Source organism: Bufo gargarizans, chromosome 6 (assembly GCF_014858855.1).
Source record: "Bufo gargarizans isolate SCDJY-AF-19 chromosome 6, ASM1485885v1, whole genome shotgun sequence".
Lineage (NCBI taxonomy): Eukaryota > Metazoa > Chordata > Amphibia > Anura > Bufonidae > Bufo > Bufo gargarizans.
The window spans coordinates 292,536,743-292,560,372 of NC_058085.1; the positions used below are offsets into that span (position 1 = coordinate 292,536,743).

A 23,630-nucleotide genomic window follows, 5' to 3' on the forward strand; every position below is an offset into this window, starting at 1 on the left:
CCCGCACTGCCTCAGCCATTGGCCGGGGCCACAATACAGCCTATGACTGGGTACGAGCCGACGCGACCCAAATGGGATTCCGCGGGGCTCGTGGCTGAGGTGACCGGGGAGAATTTCGGGGGCACTCTTTTCCAAAGCCATAGTGAAGTCTGGCGGAAGGACACAGTCTGCGCCGTGAGTCTCTTTAGCATCTGACACGGGCGGAGCGGTACGAGTGAGTGTGTGAGCGCAGCCGGCGCTCAGTGTCAGGCTGCCTCGGGCTGTGAGGGGGACACGGCAGCGGCGGCTGGAGCCGGCAAAGAGTTCACTTGAGCAGCTCCAGTCCTGTCTCCGCCGAGCCGGGGCGCAGTGTCAGTATGCGCGGCCACCGCTGATAGCAAAGACGTCTCCCTGGATCCTCTTGTCTATTCTTCCCGGGACTGGAGGCCATGGCGCTGGGAGCGCGGCCGGAGCTGGTTGGGAAGCGATTCGTGTGTGTGGTCCGAGGAGGAGAGGAACCGCCGGAGCTCGGGGAGATTGGGCAGATCGGCCGATGGGGTTGGAGAGCCGGGGTCATACGAGCCGTGTCTCACCGGGACAACAGCAACCCCGAACTATCGGTAAGAGAAGCCGTGTGTGGAGAGGGGCTCCGTGCCTGGCTCTGCGGGCACCTCTGGGGCAGGAGCCCCCTGGATGCGGCTGCTGGGGGCCACATGGTTACTTCCGATGATAAACACATGTGCAGCAAGTTCTGTCTCATGAACTCCACTCCTGGGTCCAGAGGAGGCAAAATAACCCCTTCCCAGGGCAGCACTGGCCAATTCTGCCCCGGGGGCCCCTTGCCACCTTCACATTAGCTACATTCCTGGGCTGAGATTAGGGCCACACTTTCTTCTCACTAATTAGAGGAGCCTGGAGTCCTCCTGTTTACAGGCGGCTGGTGACTGTACCTTTAGTAAGGTTGAGTTCACACACACCACGTTTTTTGCCGCCTTCTACCTTAGTGACCGGTAGTGGCATGCTGATGATGGGCATGACCCCTTTATGGGGGTAGGACGGCTGTATTATGCTATGGTGGGGGTTATTTTCTATGGGAACGTAGGGAAAGGTCAGCGTGTGAATGAGCGACTCCGAAGAGCACCCCAGTAATGGGAAACGGTGTGTAAACTGAGCTGGCACCCCACTTTGTTGACTATGTACCCCCTCCATGGACAGTTGTTGGGCCATGCCGCTACTATAGTTACTACTCTTGTTATTACAGTGTTGGGGGGCTCCCTCTGTTGTGGGGGGGGGGGGGGGGGGGAGAGGAGATAGTCGCTGACTCCATGTTTGTAGTCCACACGTGTAGTTGCCAAAGTTGTCGGTGCCCCTGATTGTGGTGCCTCGTCCCCTACTATTCCTATAACTTGGACTCTTGCACGCTGTCACACGTTGCGCCGGGGGCTTGTCTATTCTTGGGGGTTTGCACCACGTCCGGCAATTTCCTTCCATTGGGGTCACCCAAGTTTTTGTTTACGTCCTCCGTCCCTGTCCTCTCCCAGTCTTGAGCGTCACGGTCCCCATCTGGAGCTGTCGCTCTGACTTCATGTGGAGGAGACTGTGGAAACTATGGACGATGAATGAATCCGCGTGGGGGATGTGCAACTCCTGCAGGTTTGTTTTGGGGGTGCATGTGTATATTGGGGGGGATCTGGGATGTAGGCAGCTAGAACCCATGTGCTGACAGATTGTATGGGGATCTATTTTTGGGGTGCTGGTAGGGTATATGTGAAATCTATAGCATTATATGATGCCTGATTTTCTTGGGGTACAAACATTGGGGTTCTGCGCAGTGTCTGAGCACTGGATGAATGAGTGGGGGGTCCTTGGGGGCTATAGGTGCTATAGTTAATGGATCTAATCCCTAGGATTTTGTAGCAAGTGGCGGATTAGTGCCAGATATCAATGTTTGTTGTGTACTAGAAATTTCCCATTGCCCCCCCCCCCTTTCCTTTTGTGTAACAGGATAGGAAATTTCCTGCTGAATGGCAGCGTTGTAAGGGTTAAGTGTCAGTAGGCTTCATCATAAAACAGCCTCCTTTTCAATTCCAGAAGGCCCCAGAGTAGCCCCAGTTGTGATATATTACCGCCACCCCCACCCCCCAGCCTAATAGAAACAATCTGAGAAGGGGGGATGCATGGCTACAGATGTGCCCCCCCCCCCATCCATTTTCATGTGATTTACTGTAGTTTCTGCTTGTCCAGTGCTTTACATCTCCATCTCTCGAGGGGGTCTTACAGCCCTGGAAAAGCTTGTAGGAAGGGATAGAATGGAAAAGAGAGAAAAAAAGGGTCTGCAGCAGACCCGGCAGGCGCTGTATGTGCCCCTGTAGCTGGGACTGTTATTGTAAGGGGTGTAGGAATGTTCAGCAGCGCCCAGGGAGCTGGAAGCGCCGCTGATCACTGCACTACATTGTACATGGAGTCATTTCCCCCTTGTTCTGCCCGTGTCAGCCTGGGACAAGGCAGCCTATCATTCAGCCAAGACGTCTTTCCCTTCCCCCAGCATTTGCTAAGGTTCACTGAGGTCAGCAGACTTCCTTCACATTGTGTAGCTCTGTGCTCTCCGGGATACCGCCGGTGGAATCCCCAGGAAACGGTTCTGTGTGGGATTTAAGGCTTTTCCAGCCGAAAAAGGGGGACCTGGTCGAACACGCTGCTTAGGAGATCCCAGGAGCTGCTCAGCAGGCTTTATATCATCTTCAGCGAGCTGAGCTGCAATACCAGACACAGACGTTAGTCAGGAGTGGCGCTGTTTAGTAATATTCTCCTAAGAACCAGTCCAGGACTAGGAGAAAACATGGCGCCCAGGTCCCAGACCCTGTGCTTGATAAGGCTGTGTTCACATTAGCTTTGGAGTCTACACTAGGCGTATGACCGGAAAAAAGTTCTGTCATATGCGCCAAACGTATCAATAGGTGGGCATAAGAAAGACCCTGGTATACGTGGGCACTTTTATTTGTTTCATTCTCATCTGTGTGCTGTCTGTCGTTTTGGTGATGACACATTGACCCATTCATTTCTGTGGGGTCACACACTTTCGCAAATTTAGAACGTCCTATTCTGGTCTGTGTTGGCATTTATCACGTAGAGAAAGTCAGTACAAGGCACTTACTAATGTACTGTGATTGTCCATATTGCTTCCTTTGCTGGCTGGATTCATTTCTCCATCACACTATACGCTGCTCGTTTCCATGGTTACTACCACACCGCAGTCCAGCAATGGTGGTCGTGCTTGCACACTGTAAAATAAATAAATAAATCGTCAGCCTATGCGACTTGGTCTCTGCCACAAAAGAGACTGGTGCATTTTCCTATGGTGTGCAAGCACGGCCACCACTGCTGATGGATTGCAGGGTGGTCGTAACCATGGAACCGAGCAGTGTATAATGTGATGGAGAAATGGATCCAGCCAGCAAAGGATGCAATATGGACAATCGCATTACATTAGTAAGTGCCTTGTATTGACTTTCTCTATGTGATAAATGGCACTTGCTGAGGTGAGACAGCCCCGGTGATGATGGGAGTGATAATTACAGAATGCACAAGGAAAGGTTCTGTATTTTAGGGTTCTGTTTGCAGACTGGGCGCAGTATGGAGTAGTGCAGTAGATGACGCTATTCTATTCAGAGATGTACAGTAATACCACATGGTGTGTGTATATAATGGGTGCCTATATGTCACAGCCTTCCATCAGTGGTATGTGTTGGGAAATCCTCCCATCGTATACCTCCGATGTGAACAGCGCCTTATTGAATGCCAAGCGAAGTATTAACTCATCAAATGCTGTACAAGGCCCTCCTGTCACTTCTGTTCCGGGCTGTGGTATACTCTAGGTCTCTGTATTAATACATAATGTGCCCCTATCCACAGACCTTGCTGTGGTAACTGGGCACGTTCAGTGGAAGTGCCCGCTCACACACTGGCACATAAGCTGCCCGCATTGTGCTTTCACCCGTTCTCTCATTTTCACTCCTCTGCTTAACTTTCTTAAGTTTTTCTTCCCTTAGGTGCATTCATGGGCAGACGAGGGGGGTTCTGGCCCTTTTAGACAGGTAGCCTTTTGTCTTGGCCCGGCTCTTCTGTATATTCTCTGTCGTCATTCAGTCTCTGCCAGCAGCATCCTGGTATGGAGAGAGGCCAAACAGCTGGAAGGAAATTCTGTGCAGCTGGCATCTCTTAGCCGTGCGCGCCCATCCTCCTCCTCCGAGCCAGAGGCTATTGCCAAATGTAATGCTTCAGATTGTGTGTAGTAGTAAATGACTGGGTGACCTCTCATCTTTGTGCCTTCATAAACAGCGCCCGTTCCTTCTGCTTATGCCAGGGGCAGACTGAGAGATTTTTATTTTTTTATTTTTCCCTGCTGATTTAGAATATTATTTAGTTCCTAGTTTTAACATGCACTTGATGATTTCGAGGCAATGGTAATGCAGTATGCAGGTGTAGCAGGGCTGAGTTGGCAGTTTGGGTACGTATCTGGCGATAAGCTCTCGCTTTTGGTTTTGCATAGGACTGACTGTAACCCCCTCAGCTGAACCTGAATTACGAGGATAGACAAAGGAGACTGTAGGGTATTTTTGCAGCATTTATTGTGCGTCGTAGTGATTTATAATTGTATGTAAAAGTAATTTGTGGCTTTGAACATGGCTGCCTCCTTGAAGATCCGACATTGGCAGTTGCCATGGCGATGTTAGCGGCTGTAGTTTGGCCCTTGTGCCTTGCACTTACGTGCTCAGACAGTGAATGAGCTGGAATATGAAGGTAAGCGTGTTCTGCTGTTGCCTGCCTATTGTACTGTGCAGGATGGTGGCCAAGGCCGGGGTATTATATTAGTATTCACGCTGCTAAGGACATTTGGGATATTTTATTTTACAATTTGCATTGGTCTGTGACGGGGAAAAAAAAGTCTTTCACAGCAGCTTTGGTGGAAAAATGAATGGCAAGCCCCGAATCCTAGTGGCCTCCCCGTGTACCCCATCCTTGGCTTGACCGGAGTAAGGCATGTTTACCCAGTAGGTTCTGGCAGCTTCCCTGATTTGTCTGCCATTATTGCCGGCCATGTATCCTGCACCAAACCTCCCAATGAATGACGGCGCCAGGACCTCGTGTGCTGGGAGGACCTGTCGCCTCTCCTGACAGGCCCGATTTAGTATCAATTCTGGAATATCTTTCTTATGATTCTGTGTTGTGCTATCCCTATATTATTCCTGCTAGAAGTTATGAATAAATTGTTAGCAGTTTGCAATAAAGGTTCAGATGGGTGTTACCAGTTGGGGGTGGTGTCCCTGCACATCCGCTCAGTGCTGCCTGTGTCAGACTGCTTACTATGGTGTAAAACAGAAGAAGTAATACATTTCTAATCCCCTGCAGTCTCTGGTCCCCCACCGCTCTCTGGAGACCACCAATGGCATGAGGTGTCCACTCGTGGCTGACACATCCAGTCCTTGCCTATAGCGATGACATTGGCTGCAGCGGTTGCATGTTGTGCTGGGGGAGCAGGGAAGCATCCTCATGGGAGCCACTAGTAAGCAATTACTGATTTAGTTACTCTATAGCAGTGATGGCTAACCTTTGGCACTCCAGCTGTGGTAAAACTACGACTCCCAGCATGCTCCATTTATTTCTATAGAGTTCTGGGAGCAGCCAAGCAAGGGGGGCATCTTGGGAGTTGTAGTTTTACCACAGCTGGAGTGCCAAGGTTAGCCATCACTGCTGTATAGCATTGTAAGCAGTTTTTAAAGAGAAACAAAGAAAACTGCACTGTATGAACTAGTCCTAGAGGTGCAGCGTAGTCACCGCAGGCCTCTTCTGGGGTTATACCGAAGATTTCTTACAGAATTTGACGCCCTCCATTCCTTTCTTTATGTTTTATTATACAGAAAGTGGTATTTCCCAGTTTTCTTATTTTCCTTGTACCGTCGCCTCTTCATGAATAAATTTCCCTTTGTGTCATTCCTGTCATGAAAACTGGCGCTCATACCCACGACAGCGTCTTCATACGTTGTTCTCACGGTCTGTAGTACTGCCGATTACTGTCATGATGGGGACTCTACTCCCATTTGTCTCTCTGACAGAGGGCGTATGTCCACGGTCAGTCTCGGCGGTGTTACGCTCTGATGTTGATGATGCTCCTCTCGTGACAGGCAGAAATGATTTGGTGCTGATCTAATAGTCAAATTTGAGACTTCATCTTGGACCCTGGACTGGATGGAGGTCTTCAGGTACCTCGCTGCCTCTCTGTGTCCCGGGAGGTTGTGACGTCAGATGCAGCTGCAGAGAGCATTGGGGGGGGGGGGGGGGGGGGTGCATGGCGGCTTCTGTAGGGGCTGCAGCAGACAGGATCACCTCCAGGGATGAGGGTTGCATCAGGGACAGCGATTTATTTTGCCCGGCTGCTTGTATCTTGGCTGCAGTATGTGACGTGTGACCCTAATGTGTAAATGTGCATATAACATACATGAATATTGTTCACACGGGGAGCAGTGACTACAGAGAGCACAGGCTCACTAAGGCTGGTTGCTTTACTTATGAATTTATTATATAGGTGTATTTGTAGATAGATGTACGGTATATATTTTATGACCGCTTTCTCCTGGCCCAGTGGTGTGGCTCTAATTATTGGTTGTTCTTTGGCTTTTAGGCCTCTTGCACCGCAATACACGGTGCACTGGCTGTGTGCATCATGGATGCGGACCGATTCACTTGATTGGGTCTGGAGATGCGGAACGGAAGCACGGAACGGAACTCTACGGAAGCACTCGAGTGCTTTTGTGGGGTTCTGTTCCACAAAAAGATAGAACAAATGGATGGGGTTGCGATCCCCATGCTGCATCCCCACGGTCGGTGCCTGTGCATTGGGGACTGCAGTTTGCGGTTCGCAGCACATGTTCTGATTTAGGGCTCACGCACACAACTGTTGCCTGTTGCACAGTCCGCAAAACATGCAAACCAGCCTTGTACGTTCTGCATTTTGACCCATGATAACGTCTGACCCATAATAAATAGAACAGTCCCTTTTTTTTTTTTTTTTTTTTTTTTTTTTTAAAACAGCATGCCCTATCATGGGGCAGAATTATAATCAAAATGAATGGGAAGCATAAAGGTCTATTTGCAGATCCGTGTAACCTCAAGCTGAAAATGCACCTTTGTATCGAAGTGAACACCCATTAGTAAAAAAAAAGGCATAAAAACGTGCTGAATACTCCGATTCTGTTCTCACTCAGTGTTGTGTGAACTGGCCCTAAGGGTACCTGTGCACGATGCGGGTTATGTGCAGAAAAACCGCAGCGTAGTACACTACCAGCAAAGTGTAGGAGAGAGGTCGAATGTCTTGTACACGTAGCTTTTTTTTTTTTTCTTTCATGCGGTAATCGACCTGCGGTGCAAATGTTTTACATTTGCAGCGTGTCAATTGTATGTGCGGATCGTTAGTGTGAGCAAATCCGAATGTAACACTGATTTGGTGCAAGTTTACAGCGAAAAACTGGAAAATGTGCATAAGCTAAACTGGTGTCTGAACGTGGCCCTGGGTCCACTGTTTTCTATGTGCCGGCTCGGCTCGTGTTGGCACTTTCCTTATATGTAAGGTGGAGCCCCGCAGGAAGGACTTTCTGTGAGGCCATCCTCAGCCGGTGAGAATAGACTCTGCACCGCTGAGCACTTCTGCCTCTTTTAAGGATAGTTTTCCTAATGTCCAAATATAAATCCTGCTCCTGATATACGGCCAAAAAACGCAAGAACTGTAAATGATAATGAAATGTATTTCACGTGCTGTACATGCACTATTGCCCCCTTCAAGACATTTTCACTTTCTGGTGGCTGCGTCACCCTCATTAGGACACTGCTGGCTCTCTGACATCTGGGTCTCATTCTGTAGTTCCTCAGGCTTGTTTATGTTGTTCCCTATCTCTGAGAACCCCTGTGTCTTAAGGCAGGATGCAGCTCCCCGCTCGGCCGCTTCCTGCATTTCTTGTTGGCAGCCGCTAGCTCATCAAAAGAAAAAGAAAAAAGAAAAGTCTTGGCATCAATCTAATCTTTTGTTTTAACTGCTTACCAGACGGGACTTAAAAATGTAGGAAAAGGTTGAAATAGCCTTGGCTAGTCTGGTGGTCCTGCAGTGACCCCCACCCATGCATCAAACGTGACCTTGCTGCATATAATGGGCGTGAAGAAATTTGTATTGCTTTTATCACAGTGATAAATTGGCAACACTGGACCCATGGAGAAGCAGAGATGTAGGGGCGGAGCAGCCATAGACCCTACAGGGAAATTTCCTGGTGGGCCCTTACCCAAGGGGCCCTGAGAAGGGTCTGAGCCCTTCTCAGGGTATATACCGATTTGATGCTCTCAGAATTAATTTATGCAAGGGGCAATCAGGTACTTATGCTCTGGGGCCAGAAGATGCTCTCAGGATGATGATACAGCTGAATACTTGACGAGGCTGGCCATATTCTGTGTTGCGCTGGGGTATTTAGATCTGCTGGACGTGTATTTTGTGCCGCACTATGGTATTACGTGCCCAGCTTGCTTCAACCTCTGTCAATTTGGACCCGCCTACAACATGTGGCCACTTTATATTTTTTTTTGCAGGACCCTTTTAAAGAGGAGCTTTCATGGGGCCAGACATTATGAAATAAGTATTAGGTTATGTAGGGCATAAAGCAGGGATCTAAGAGTGCTTACTATTTTTCCTGGGTGCCGCTCCGTGCCCCCGCTGTGCCCCTGTTGAATTTTCCTGCCTGGTATGCTAATAAATAGCATTGGAACAGGGAGGAGGAGACTGCCCTGTTTCTCAATGGGCGTCTCCCTCTCCCAGGCTGTGCCGCGGTCCAGTCACAGCGCAGAGTGTCACAGTCAGGGAGAAAAACTCTGATGTGATTGGACCGTGGCACAACCTGGGAGAGGGAGACGCCCATTGAGAAACAGGGCAGTCTCCTCCTCCCTGTTCCAATGCTATTGATTAGCATAGCATACCAGGCAGGAGAATTCAACAGGGGCACAGCGGGGGCACGGAACGGCACCCAGGAAAAATAGTAAGCACTTAGATCCCTGCTCTATGCCTTACATAAACTGCTACTTATTTCATAATGTCCGGACCCATAAAAGGTCCAGCCTGCCCCTGCAGTAATGACAACAGCACACTAGGGGGCTGCGCCAAAAACCTGATGTATGATGTATTTTAGGCTTTCTTTGTAATGTGACTTCTTGGAGGTGTATGTCCAGGTGTATGCATTGCATTTCCTGCTTCTGCGTGATCCGTCCGCCCGCCCGCCCACTGAGGTCGACCATTTATATTGTAATAATGCAAAATCCATTTCCAGATATAGAAAACAGAATTAGGTGACTTGCAACTGGCCTCATGCGTTTTGAATGTTAGCCATTCATTATACAGAATATTGAGCTTTGTCACGCCTGGAATAAAATAGTGTAATGTGAAATACAGATGTGCAGAATCCCGGACAAACATGTGAGTCAGCAGAATGGTCTGGAACGTGACATCAGTCATTGTGAAAGTGCTTGGAGCGGTGTAGAGGCAACATTTCATTATTGTGTGGCGGTATTCCCTGCAGCTTTCCCTTTCATGAAGTCTGGGTGGAGGGGCTGTAGTCAGTGAAGTGGCAGATTTATTGCGCTCCCTTTTCCCTTCCCATACTTACCTTTCCTATATGCTCTTTAATTTCCTTAGAGGCTGACTAGGCCAAGGGGGCAAGATGTAAGTCAGATCTTGACTCTACCGGGGATCCCCAAGATGGACGATAAGAGTCTGCAAAGGAGCAGTGGACTGTCCCGAAGGTCGAGCATGCCTTCAGGGCCCAGCAAATGGCCCTGGGCACTACTGTCTCTTTATGCAGGGGTACGGTGGTACATTCTGGGGGCAGGGAAGCTTTGATTTATTTTTTTTAACCTAGGGCCCCATAATAGTATAAGTATTCTTTCTATCATTACAAGTTGCGCTGATGCACTGATGTTGCTAACATCTGGACGTTGCTCTTTTACCAAAATTTGCCAAGCGATTGCATATCAGCGAAGACTGACAGATCCTAGTTTCCATGACAATGCAGCTTTTCTAGTGCTTTAATATTTCTAGCAGATCTGGCAGGAATTCGTAGAAACTAAGCATGGCCGAACATGTGGTCCTAATCACTTGCAGGGTTTTCCTGGGTGTTTGGGTCAGCTTGGTTCCTCGGGGCAATGACTCAAGCGGTTATGCATTTCTCGAGGGGCCAGGAGTTCATTCATACTGCTGATCCTATTGTAAGATTGTGCAGTAAACAAGGGGCCCCTGGATAAGGAGACGTAAAACGTCCTGGTGTTTCCATCACTGCTCAGCTCTGGGGGGGGGGGGGGGGGATCTGTAATCTATGTCTGTCCATCTATCTTGTGCCCTGAATGAAAAATTATAGTTGGGCTTTGTTCTTTGTGAGCCTTGTTAGGCTACTTTCACACTAGCGTTGTTTTAATCCGGCGTTCAATTCCGACACTGGAACTGCCCGCCGGATCCGGAAAAACGTGTGAAAACGGATTACATTTGAATCCTGATCAGGCTTTCGATCACAATGGAAAAATGCATTGGAAAAAACGGATCCGCCATTTATGGACTTTAACTTTTTTTTCACATTTTTCGGGTTTAACATGCAAAAGCCGGATCCGTTTTGACTGAACACACAGGGCCGGATCCGGCGTTAATGCAAGTCAATGGGAAAAAAGCCTGATCAGGCGTTCAGTCAAAGTGTTCAGGCTTTTTGGCCGGAGGTAAAAATACTGCATGCTACGTTTTTCTGAAAAGCCTGATCAGTCAAAAAGACTGAACAGAAGACATCCTGATGCATCCTGAAGGACTGACTCTCCATTCAGAATGCATTAGGATAAAACTGATCAGTTCTTTTCCGGATTTGAGCCCCTAGGACGGAACTCAGCGCCGGAAAAGAAAAACGCTAGTGTGAAAGTACCCTTAGCCTCATACAGGTCCACATTTTTCAGGGCTGAGGTTTCAGAGAAATTTGAAGTGATTGGTACTAGTATAAAGTCACAAATCCAAGTTTATGATATGGCGCCCTTAGTTTTCTACAGATCCATGCCAGCTTGAGAAAAATGTGGCATGTTCCATCACATACCATGTTAAACGGAATCCGTCACCAGTTCTAGGCCTCATGCACACAACCATATGTTCAGTCCACATTTTTGCAGACCTGTTCATTTCAACGGGGTCGGCCGCAAAAGATGCGGACGGCAGCTCAGCCGTGTCTGCTTCAGTGGAACTGAGGTGCAATACCAGACACAACCCATTGACAAATGAGCTGCTGTTTTTGGAAGAAAGCAGCCAGCCCCTTTAAGATGCTGATCTCCTCTGGAATCGAGAAGAGTACTGTGCTTCATGGATGCAGGTGTAGTGGTTTATAACGTGTGCATGAGCCCGAAAGGTTTATAGGACCGTCCCAGTGCCTCTGGAGTCCTGCTGCAACGAACCGGGAAAACTCAATGGGGGTCATTTATCAAAGACCGGTGTTTTACAACAGTCTCTGAGAGCCCCTGCGCTGCCAAAGGATGCGCCTAGTTTATGACGAGGCACAGGCGCATCCACCATCCTAATTTATTTATTTGCCGGGGCTTAATGCCAAAAATGGGCAATAAATGACCCCTAAAATCTACCAAAAAAAAAAAATGCATCCCTCCTCATTGTACTCATTACACCCACTCCAGTATAGGCTCACCGTGCCGCAGTACAGGGGGTTAATGCACAGGCATTGCTTGTTCACGTGGCTTTATACTTCAATTGGCCAGGGATTTGGTGAAATTTACATTACTTCTCCTTAGTTTCTTAGTAGTTTTGATCACCTTTTTACATATGTGGATGGCAACCGATCTCTTTACATTTTGTGCATTGCTGTACGTAGGGTTGTGTAAAAGAACCTGTCCTGACGTGTGAAGACTGGAAACTCGAATCCAGAGCAGCTGTCACAGGCAACTCAGACATAGCTCATAAGGGCGATAACCGTGAGAGTTAGTTTTTTTTTTTTTTTTTTTTTTACAGAAGAATTTTTTTTATATTTTCTTGCAAAATTGGGGCAGGTTTTACAAAATGTTGCCTTCTTGCTGCAAATATCACTGCAAAAAGTGTGAAAAAGTCACATGTGAATACATCCTTACTGCACTCATACATTGTATGTTTACATTGCACACTTGTAGGAGGGAGAAAAAAATCCCAGAAGTCATCAATGCCATGCAAGACATCATCTATCCACAAGAGTACAGCGCTCGGCTCTCCATAACTCCTATAGACGTAAAAGTGGCTTTTAAAAAAAATAAAAATAAAAAAAAAATGCTGCATATTGTAACTTTTGCAGTTTTTCAAGGCGTTTTGACATCCCCTTCAGTATAGGAGAAAAGCTGCTTGAAGAAAATGCCAGTGGTAATACACACTGGGCCAGATTTCCTAATCGTGTAGATGGTGTATACTGAGACCGGCTGACCAGACCTGCACCAGATTCATCACAGGGGCTCGGGCTGGGTGACAAATGTGGAGCAGAACAGCTTGTATTAGACGCCCCTTTCCAGCAAAGCTCCACTCCTTTCGAACAAGGCAGAAAAAATTGGAGAACTCTTTGTTGTGCCACTTTTTCTACAGATTTTAGCCACAGGTACATTCGTAAGTCTGGGCCGTTATGTGCAAAAAATGCCAGAGCAAATGGCACAAAAACGACAGCATAAAAGCGCTTACCAAACCCTTATTCTGTGAATACCCTTAAAGGGGTTGTTCACTCCAGGGGACCTTTTTTGCTGACCCTTTGCGGAGGGAATCGCATTTGCCTGATCCTCGCTGCTGGGTCTCAGCTCCCCTGTTGCAGATCTCTGGTTTCAGCGGATGCTGCCGCAGCGGTGACATGAGTGTAATGCGTCACATGACGTGTGTCAAGCCGTATGTTGACAATGGGTGATTGGAAAGCTGCAATGGTGGTGGGAAGGCGAAGGAGCCCTAACTCAGGGGCAGGGATCATGTAAGCAGGTCCAGCCACGCTGGGGTCCCCCAGGGGAGAACAACCCCCTTAAAGTGGTTACCCCACCACAGGCAACCCCTTTAACATGAGTTCCAACAGCTTATTTAGCTGAAGTTGATGGGGGCTGCTCATTTTTCCTGCAGCGGCCACTTCAGGAGAAAAGTAGTATTGCATGCAAACATAGTACGTGGACCCATGCTCGAGAGTGAGAGTCCCTACTTATAAGCAGCTCTTCTCTGTGGCTGATCAGGAGGGGTTAACTGTTTATTTTTGTCGAGGAGATGACACCATAAGAGTAGATGGTTGCTTTAGTGAATTTAAAGGGAACCTGTCAACTTAAAAATGCATCTCCACCCGCCAGCAGTGCCTCATAGAAGCCCACAGTCTGATAATCGTATGTTTTATGTGCTTATTGTGCAAACGTCTCCTCGGCAGAGAAGAGTTAAATGTGTTGGCCCAAGCTCCCTTTAAAGCTTAGGGTGGAGCAGTTATTGGAAACCTAGATGGAAAGTGCACCCAGGCTGGGTTTCTCTGCCAAACTCCTGGCCTGTAATGTGCAGTCTACACTCGGCAGTGCTACCGTCCAAGTCATGGTTGCCGATCTGCCAGCGGAGGACACTCGCAAGCGTGAAAACTGTTTTCCTTTTTCCATTTTACCTCCAGACAGAAGCAGCCACCAGGAGAGCGGGGTTCTGCCCACCTGTCTCGACAGGAAGAGCAACCGCATTGACCCCAGGGTAGGGAGGAAACACTACTGACATGGTTAATTATGTTAAGCCCTTGAAGGGGTCCTCAGCTGGACTGATTTAGGGAGGCCACCCCGTGGCATTGCTGTCATAATAACAAAGCAGGGTGTAACATTTTATTTAGTCACCCTTGTGGTTTATGTGTGCGCTTAAGACTGAAGTTTATTTAACTTATTCCAGTATAATGATGATTTTATTGGTTTATGGAGTCATTGGCTGGTTCATAAAGAGGAAGTGATGGTTTATTATAACCGTATAAGACTGACAGCGCCACCTATCAGTGTCTCAGTATCATTAACGTTAGATCCACGGCCAAGTCATAAGACTTTACTAACAATCAGCTCGCTCGTTAAAGGGGTCATGCCATGATTGATATAAAATAATGAGCATCTGACCTCCTATAGTACCTGACTGTCTCTAACAAAGCTAGAACCTGCCCCGTACTTCACATGGGTTCAGAGATCTCTCCGTTCATTGCTCCAGTGGCTCTGTTACATTTATTTCATCCTGGCAGCATCTCCCTTCTCAGGGGGTGCGTCCTTTCTGCTGTAGTGTTTTCCTTGTAACTACCACAGTTTCTTACAGAAGATATGGCTGGGGAAAGGTAAAGATTGAAACTGAGCGCGTGTGACCATCTTATTGAGGTGGACAGAGCAAAAAGGAAAAGAGCAAACAGCAGGTGGCGCTATATGGATACATTGTATTAAATAGCTCAGTGGCTAGGTTAAAGTTTTAATTGCATGCAATTACAAAAGTATTTAGATCCGGAGGTCGGTTTGAAAAATGCTCGTGGTAATGCCTTTAAAAGTAAAATTGTAATATCTGTTCTAATGGGGATAAATAATTCCATTTCCTTCTATGACTTTAAAGGTAATGGACTTTTTTTTTTTTCTCCCCCACTTCCGTCTTTAATAACCCCTGTGGAGGATGTGCTTAATTTATGATGAGGTACAGGCCTTGTCATAAATTAGGCGCATCCTCCGCCAGTCCATGCGCCTAGATTTAAATCTACTCCAGCCCCTGATTTGAGCAGATTTCAATAATTGTTTAATGAATGTGGGTCCAATGGGCCCATCTCCAACACTCTTCAGTGGCTAGGGTGGCTTAGACACTCGACATGCGCCTACGTTTATTGTCTGCCTTTTTTTTTTTTTTTTTAAATGACCACCCAAAAGTAAAAAACACCCTTCTAGGGGGTACTCTCAAAGATGATTGACAATATGCAAAATAGTATGTGATGAAACTGAAGATCTGCCACTGGAAATCTGCTCTTTATAAGGGCCCATGCGCACGACCGTATGTATTTTGCGGACCCATTGAAGTGAAATGGTTCCGCATTCTGACCTGTAAAAACAAAACAAAAACTGAAAATAAATAAGTTTGTGTGCGTGAGCCCTGAAGGGGAGGTTTTACTCGGCCTGTCTTTCCGGTGACTCTGTGGCACTGGATTCAGCCTGTCTTTCCGGTGACTTCGTGGCACTGGATTCGGCCTGTCTTTCCGGCGACTCTGTGGCACTGGATTCGGCCTGTCTTTCCGGCGACTCTGTGGCACTGGATTCGGCCTGTCTTTCCGGCGACTCTGTGGCACTGGATTCGGCCTGTCTTTCCGGCGACTCTGTGGCACTGGATTCGGCCCGTCTTTCCGGCGACTCTGTGGCACTGGATTCGGCCCGTCTTTCCGGCGACTCTGTGGCACTGGATTCGGCCCGTCTTTCCGGCGACTCTGTGGCACTGGATTCGGCCCGTCTTTCCGGCGACTCTGTGGCACTGGATTCGGCCCGTCTTTCCGGCGACTCTGTGGCACTGGATTCGGCCCGTCTTTCCGGCGACTCTGTGGCACTGGATTCGGCCCGTCTTTCCGGCGACTCTGTGGCACTGGATTCGGCCCGTCTTTCCGGCGACTCTGTGGCACTGGATTCGGCCCGTCTTTCCGGCGACTCTGTGGCACTGGATTCGGCCCGTCTTTCCGGCGACTCTGTGGCACTGGATTCAGCCTGTGACTCTAATGTCTGACTCCATTCTCCTGTAGATGACAGGTGCACTTTCTACATCACCGACTCCTGTCGCAAAAACAGGGAACTGTAAAGTGAGAACTTTTACTTGGTGTGCATGTGAACATAATCCACTTTGTTTAAGGGCTTATTTGTTTTCTCAGACATAAAAGCTTCTTTTGCTTTTCACAGGAACATGAGATTTAGTGTTTTTGCTGAAGACAAGCTCTGACAGGCAGATAATGGAGACCATGTGCACGCCAATTTCTGACTAAATACGTTCAGTGTGATCGAAGGTGAAATGAATGGATCGCATTGTCCTGGGGGGAAGTTGTCGTACAGTCCTGTACATCCAGGCAGTGCACAACCCTGCACCTAAAATCACATTGATCGCCGCTCTAGTCTGTGTAGTAACCTAAGAAATGTACTTACTATGAATACTGTACTAACAGCCCAGCGACTGGCACAAGTTGGCACATGGTCTCTCAGGAGAATAGCTGGAATACCAGACCCTCAGGGGGCACAGCGTGTGATGCTTTGCTCTGGTAAAAGCCTGGAAGTGAGTCACAGCTTGAAGACCTGAATTTTTACATTCAAAAGTATGAAAAAGACGGGAGGCAGAACTCTGGTAGATCAGCAAAACGCGAACAACTTTAATCCAGTAGTGATGTCTACTACATGGCGTTCTCAGGCCTTTTCACATTGTCCTCTATGGAGAATTGGAGGCTGCACTAATGCATGTTAAAGCTCATGCACACGACTGTAGCAGGTCCGTGCCCGTAGATATGGTGAGGATCGGAAGTTTTCTGTCCATGTCTCTGCACCGCAAAAAAATTTTTGGCAGCGTGGACCGTTGGATGCGGATGCAGATGGCACATGGTCAGTGCCCGTGCATTGCAGACCACAATTTGTGGTCCGCAGCACTGCCAATGCGGACATGTCCGCGTGCACAAGTCCTTATGCATTGAACCAAGATGGATATATTTAAAGGGCTTCTGTCACCCCACTAAACCGCCTCTCAGTGCGCCTGCGCCAATTGAAGACAGGTACGGCCGCGGCGCAGGCGCAAGATTTTAAATGCAAACAGGCAGGGCCAGCAGAGAACGATCCCGTTCCCTGGCCCTGTCAATCACAATGTGGAGGGGGCGTCTTTACGATCGGAGGATGCGGCTGCTACCAGCAAGTAGCCGCCCTACTTGCTGGTAGCAAGGTAATTAGCATATTTTAAAAGCTGGTTTTAAACTAAATCTACAGGACCAAAATGATTAATTTGATCATGTAGCCATAAATCGCAGTGTAGGGATTATAAGTAAGCAAAAAAAAAGTTTTAGTGGGGTGACAGAAGCCCTTTAAAGAAATCTTCCATCTTTATATTGATGATCTATCCTCTGTTTGGGTCAGCAGTATGAGATCAGTGGGGTTCTGACACCCAGCACCCTCCTGATCATCTGGTTTCGTGGAAACGAAACAGTGGATGGAACTGGGTGCAGAAGTCTCCATTCACGGTGACGTGGCTGTTCTGCTCCCATTCAAGTGAATGTTTTCCATTTCCAATGCAATTTAAACTGACCGTGATAAATGTCGGGTTATGGTTCACCTGTATTTTCAAAAAGCCATTTGACCACTAAAATCCTTTGTACGTTTATTGCTCAGTGTGCCCTTCTGTACTTACCTTTTATTCCCATACTGCTCAAAATATACTCTAAGGGCTCGGGCATATAAACAGATTTTTTTTGTCCGTTACATTTCTTTTGTGGCCCCTGTGCGGAACCATTCATTTCAATGGGGCTACAAAAACACGGAAATGACTTGATGTGCATTGTATATCCGCAAATCTGTTCTGCTAAAAAATAGAACATGTCCTATTCTTGTAACTTTTTTGGACAAGGATAGGTATTGTCCAAAAAACAGATGTAACGCGGACGTCACACGGATGTCATTGTGTTTTTTTTTTTTGCGGATCCGTGTTTTGTGGACTGTAAAATACCTATGCTCGTGTGCATGATCCCTAAAGCTAATTGTTAAATACCCTGTCACTGCTGCGGCGCATCTATCCGCTTGGGATGTGGTTGGCGCACACAGCCCATCTACCCCTATGACTCAGATACTGCGGTGTACTTGTACTTCTGAATAACAAGCTTGCAGATAGTGACAGATTAAAATTCTGACTCTGCCCACCGACATTTTTCACCAGACACCTGGCGTCTTCAGGGGTTAAGGGCAGTACACAGTATACCACGCCATATGTCTGACAGACATGTGACATGGTGGCGGAGGATACTGGGAATCTAAGCCCCATTGATCAGATATTGATGACCTGTCCTGAGGATAGGTCATCAATAAGTACAGGTTTGGGTAACAAAATAATAAAAAATATAATAGATAAAAAGTATTAACGATCTTTACATTACCAGTACTCTGCACCCCTAGTAAAACGGGTGAAAGGACAGCTGTGGAATTTTTACATATTTTTTTTTTTTTTTTTTTTTTTCCTGTATTCTTTTACAGGGAACGGATTTTGAAAATTTTAAGCTGCTTTCGTTTTTATAAAATGTGTTTTTAAAAAGTGACAAATGCAACATGTAAACCTGCCACTAAATTCCCACCAATGCCGTTAGATTGGTCTTTAATGAATGTATCCAGGAATCCTCCCACCATGACGCCTACAGATGCGCGTGCAGTAATAGAATATGCTCTTTGTCTTGTGGGTCTGTAGATGGCCGGTATTTTGCAGTGGCGCGCGCCCCCCATTTACAGTGATGACTTGGCACAATGGAAATGATTGAGGAGGGTTTATGTTTTGCATTGAAGCAATCAGGGAAATGAAATGCAGACCTGTTCTTTCCCACTTGTCTGTATTACGCCTATATTATATCTAGCGCATTCCTTGCCGTGGCGTTGCCTTTAAATGTCTCTTTTTCCCGTCTTTTCTGAAACCTGCTTACATGGTAAAAAGTGATCTGCAGCTATTGTCACAGGCAAATGCAAGGATGACCCGGGCGCTGCTGAGCTCGCTGATTTCACACATATGGTTTGCTTTATATAGTTTACTGGAAACTTCCTGGCCCGGCTCCAGCGGAGATGAGAACGAGGAGCTGGAGCTTGTAACATGCCCGTCCAGCCTCAGCCATAATGTTTCTTGGAAAAATGTAGACGGCGCTCTCGTTCAGGGACTGTTGTGCAATACAGCCTGCATTTCTTTACCGTTCTGTACTTGTGGGTTTGTGGCTTTGGGCTACTTTCACACTCACGTTTGGTGCGGATCCGTTTGTATTATCTGTAACATAGCCCAGACAGATCAGTCATGAACTTTATTGAAAGTCAATGGGAGACGGATCCGTTTTCTATGGTGTCAGTGAAAATGGATCTGTCCCCATTGACTTATATTGTGCGTATGATCAGTTTGGCTCCATTTCATCAGACGGACACCAAAACACTGCAAGCATTAGGGCAAAACTGATCCGTTTTGGACCGCTTGTGAGAGCCCTGAACAGATCTCGCAAACTGAAAGCCAAAACGCCAGTGTGAAAGTAGACTCTCCTGATCAACCCGAGGGCACCATAGTAAACCGCCTTTACAAAAAACCCAGAAGCGAACAGAGTCTAGTATTTTTTTTCTTTCGGTCCTCGAATGAGCATACACACAGATATTTTTTCTGAATTTGAAGGATTATCTACACTGAAAAATCATTCATGTTGCGTCACTTTTCTCGGAAGACAGTGGGGTCGAGAGGGTGATGTGCTGGAGGGTCGGCAGATATTAGCGTGTAATATAACAAGAACAAACAGGCCCGCCACTTATGGCGGATTACAGCACTCTAATGGTTGTTAGAGTCAGCTTAAGGCCACAAAACTATATTCTATCCTCAAAGCAGTCTGATAATTGTCTGCTCCTGACGGGACACAGATGTATGGCAGACTGCTGGACGAGGGAAACGGAGACTCTGCAATCTACCCCATGGTCGCTCCGGCGAGACCGGGAAAGGAGCTGAAAGGAGCAGTGTGCCGCTGGAAAAAAGGATTTTGTTCCACCTAAGGCCTCGTCCACATTTCCGTTTTTCACTGACATGTGCTGTCTGCTTTTTCCATGGACAGCACACGCACCCATTGATTTAAATGTGTGTTCACATTACAGTATTATATTTTATTTTTTTACTGACTATGGGTCAGTAAAAAATTCAGAGACATGCACTACTTTGATCCGTGATGCAGACCAAGCATTCCCATAGAAGCTTATGTGTCTGTGAAAATCGCAGACACACCACGGATGGTTTTTCACTGAAGACTGATGGGAGATTCTTTGGAAATACATTTTTAGCTCAGCAGCGTTGGTGAATTACAGAAGACACATGGATGGCAAAAACGGACATATGGACCCTGCACGGACATCTTCATGGATGAAACACATAAGGCTTTTATTGGTGGACGTGTCACTGACACGGAAATGTGGACAAGCCCTAAGGCCACTCTTTTCCATAAACGGTGTCTGGAACGGAAGTACTAGATCAGGATGCGTTCAGTGAAACTCGCACCATTTTGCAAGTTCAGTCAGTTTGGTCTGCAATTGCGTTCAGTTTTTTCTGTGCGAGTGCAATGCGTTTTGATGTGTTTTTCACGCGCGTGATAAAAAACCTTAAGGTTTACAAACACCATCTCCTAGCAACCATCACTGAAAAACGCATCGCATCCGCACTTGCTTCCAGATGCAATGCGTTTTTCACTGAAGCTCCATTCACTTCTATGGGGCCAGGGCTGCATGAAAACACAGAATCTAGAACATGCTGCGTTTTTCACGCAACGCAAAACTGATGTGTGAAAAAAAGGCTCACGTACACAGACCCATTGAAATGAATGAGTCAGGATTCAGTGCGGGTGCTATGCGTTCACGTCACGCATTGCACCAGCGCGGAAAACTCGCTCATGTGAAAGGGGCCTTAGGCTAGGCCATCATTTAATAAAAGATAGACATCCCCCTTTAAGGCTCTGTTCACACTTGCGTTGTGCTGCTCTGTCACAGCAGCTAACGAAAAGGACAGCAGTGCTGGAGTAGTCAGAGGACAGCCACCGCCGCATGTTATGGGGTTCGTTGGGTTCCCCTTATGGTGTCTGGCATTTTACCCGACAAATCTGTGACAGAGGCTTCAACACGGATGTGAACAGAGCCAAAGAAAGCATGCAAACAATATAAACACTTGCATATGGGACACAGAGCCCATTAGTATTTCAAGGCTACGTTAAGGATATACGTTAATAGCAGGGACTGTACGTGTTCTTTAGGAAACACATTAACAGTGACAGAGTTTTCCTGGGTTTCCCCTTTTTACGAGGCAGCTTCATTTATAGGCCGAGCTCCTTTTTCCTTTTCCCACATTTGTGACATGCTGAAAAGCAATTAGAAGTCCCCGAAGAAAATCAGCACCTGCAGGGCTCGTCTGGCAACTGTGGACATTGCCCGCTTCTTCCTCACAATTCTCCAACCATGCGCCCCCTTCCTGCGGTCCGACTGGTGGAGTCTGAGAACAGGGATCCCAGTGTTCCCATTAAACCCCCACAAGCAGCTGAATCTGCGACATTCTTCTTTTGCCGTCTTTATACCAAAGAGCCCAAAATGAAATCACACGACATCCAGATGCGGCGGCTTCATCAGAATAATTTAATTCCTCGCATTTTCAGTCCAGATGACTCCAATTCTGGCTAATCACTTTCTCGACACCAGCGTTCCCGTACTGCTCCAGTGAGGAAGCCCTAATAATACTGGTCCTTACTGGCCTCACTGGTGCAGGCACAAACTGGGGCAAAGCATGGATTTTAACTTGTACGGGAAGGAGCGAGCTGGTTTTCTATACGATCCCCCTCCACCATTTCCTTGCACATATTCATACGTGGCGTAAAAAGTGCAGCTTTGCCACAGCGAATTTGCGTGCGGTAAATCTGCATCATTTTACACTACTAGCAATGGTAATGGGATTTTCAGAAAACTCATCCACACGCTATGAATAAATAGAAAGTGTAAAGATTTTAAATCTGCGGGGTTGTCACTTCATACTAGGGATCGACCAATATTTCAGAGCCGATACCGATAACCTGTGAAATTTCAGGCCGATAGCCGATAACTTATACGGATATTGAAAAAAAAAAATTAAATTCCTGCACAAATCTGCTGGTAAATGAACATGTTTTATAATATAAATCTAAGGGCTTGTTCACACGACCGTGTGAACCCCGTGCTGTGGACAGCAAATTGCGGTCTGCAATGCACAGGCATCGACTGTGGCCCAGCCATATAGGAATCGCGACCCCTTCACTTGAATGTGTCCGGGATCCCTCCGTTCCGCAAAAAGATTCTATCTTTTTGCGGTGCGGAGGCACAAAACGGAACCCCAGGAAGCACTCCGTAGTGCTTCTGTAGTGTTCCGTTCCTCATCTCCGGATCTGCGGACCCATTGAAGTGAATGGGACCACATCCATAATGCGGACAAGAATAGGCATTTTCTATTAAGTGCCGGCGATGTGCGGTCCGAAAAATGCGGAACGCACATTGCCGGTATCCGTGTTTTGTGGATCTGCAAAACACACACGGACGTGTGAATGGACCCTAAAACCACTTCCTTCTCGGTGCAGATCCCAGAGGTGGCACCCACATCAATGATATCCTAGTGATTTAAATTCCACTTCTCTCAGTAAATTCAACTCCATGCAAATGCTAGAAAGCTCTGTCTGCAGTTCTATGGCCCTCGACACACTGGTCATCTGTGTTCAGCATAAATAGTGCAAAATGTTCACAACCAAACGCCAATAGATACAAAACACGTTAAAAAAAAAAATACTCAGTACTTAAACTACCGTACCTCGAGAACCAAGTTTTCTGTGAACATAAGAATGAAAAATCTGTCTGGTCCGCTGATCTCCCTGCACGCTGGCAGCCTCTCAAACATCTGTTAAAGGTCAGATTTCCCCTGCGTGGAACCAATCAATAGCGCTATACAACTCTACAAGAACCAAGACAAGCCTCAAACAAAGACCACTGTTTCACAAGAAGAAGGAATTTTAACAAAAAAGTTCAACACGACATCCTATTTCCACTAACCCTTCCCCCTAGAAGAGATTTTAAAAGGAAAATTCAAAAGCCCTGCACCTTCCCCCCCCCCCCCCCCATCACGCTGGCATTAACACTTGTGCTAGATTTCTGGATGCATTCCCCTACTTTCTAGGACACCAACACTCCACCACCATCATCATCAGAAAGACGAAAGCGGTGAGGTCATTCATAACTGGACGTCCTATTCATCTCTGTGGGACTGGTCTGGGGCAGCCTGTGTGTGCTCCTGAGAACCCGCCACAGACCGGGCAATCGTGGCCAACACAACAGTGAACCAGAGGTGGTCGTACCCGCTCTGTATATTCATGGGCATCAGGAACTTTTGAGCTTAACGTGCCAACACCCATTAGCATAAGGGCTCATGCACACTATCGTATTTTCTTTCCTTTTTTTTTTTTTTTTTTTTTGTGGACCGAATGCGAAACCATTGACTTCAATGGGTCCGCAAAAAAAAAAAAAAAAAACGGAAGTTACTCTGTGCATTCTGTATGTCCGTATTTCCCTTCCGCACAAAAATAGAACATGTCCTATTATTGTCCACGTTACGGACAAGGGTAGTACTGTTCTATCGGGGCCAGCTGTTCCGTTCTGCAAAATACGGAATGCACACGGATGTCACCCGTATTTTTTGCTGATCCGTTTTTTTGCGGACCACAGAATACATACGGTCGTGTGCATGAGCCCTAAGGTCAATCAGTAATGGTAATAACCCTTTAATATAAACCTTAATAGGGACTTTATTGCTGGAAATTGATTGTAATATTATTTTAATTAAACTGCTC

General features: G+C 47.0%; 1 protein-coding gene across 1 annotated transcript in view; it reads left to right on the plus strand.

The window, feature by feature from the left end:
- Window positions 1–222: 222 nt before the first annotated feature.
- The window catches only part of JMJD1C (jumonji domain containing 1C), a 228,220-nt gene continuing 204,812 nt past the window's right edge, over window positions 223–23,630 (plus strand). The window contains 1 exon segment of the mRNA XM_044299158.1: window positions 223–599. Coding sequence (XP_044155093.1) covers window positions 429–599 — 171 coding nt within the window. The 5' untranslated portion in view covers window positions 223–428.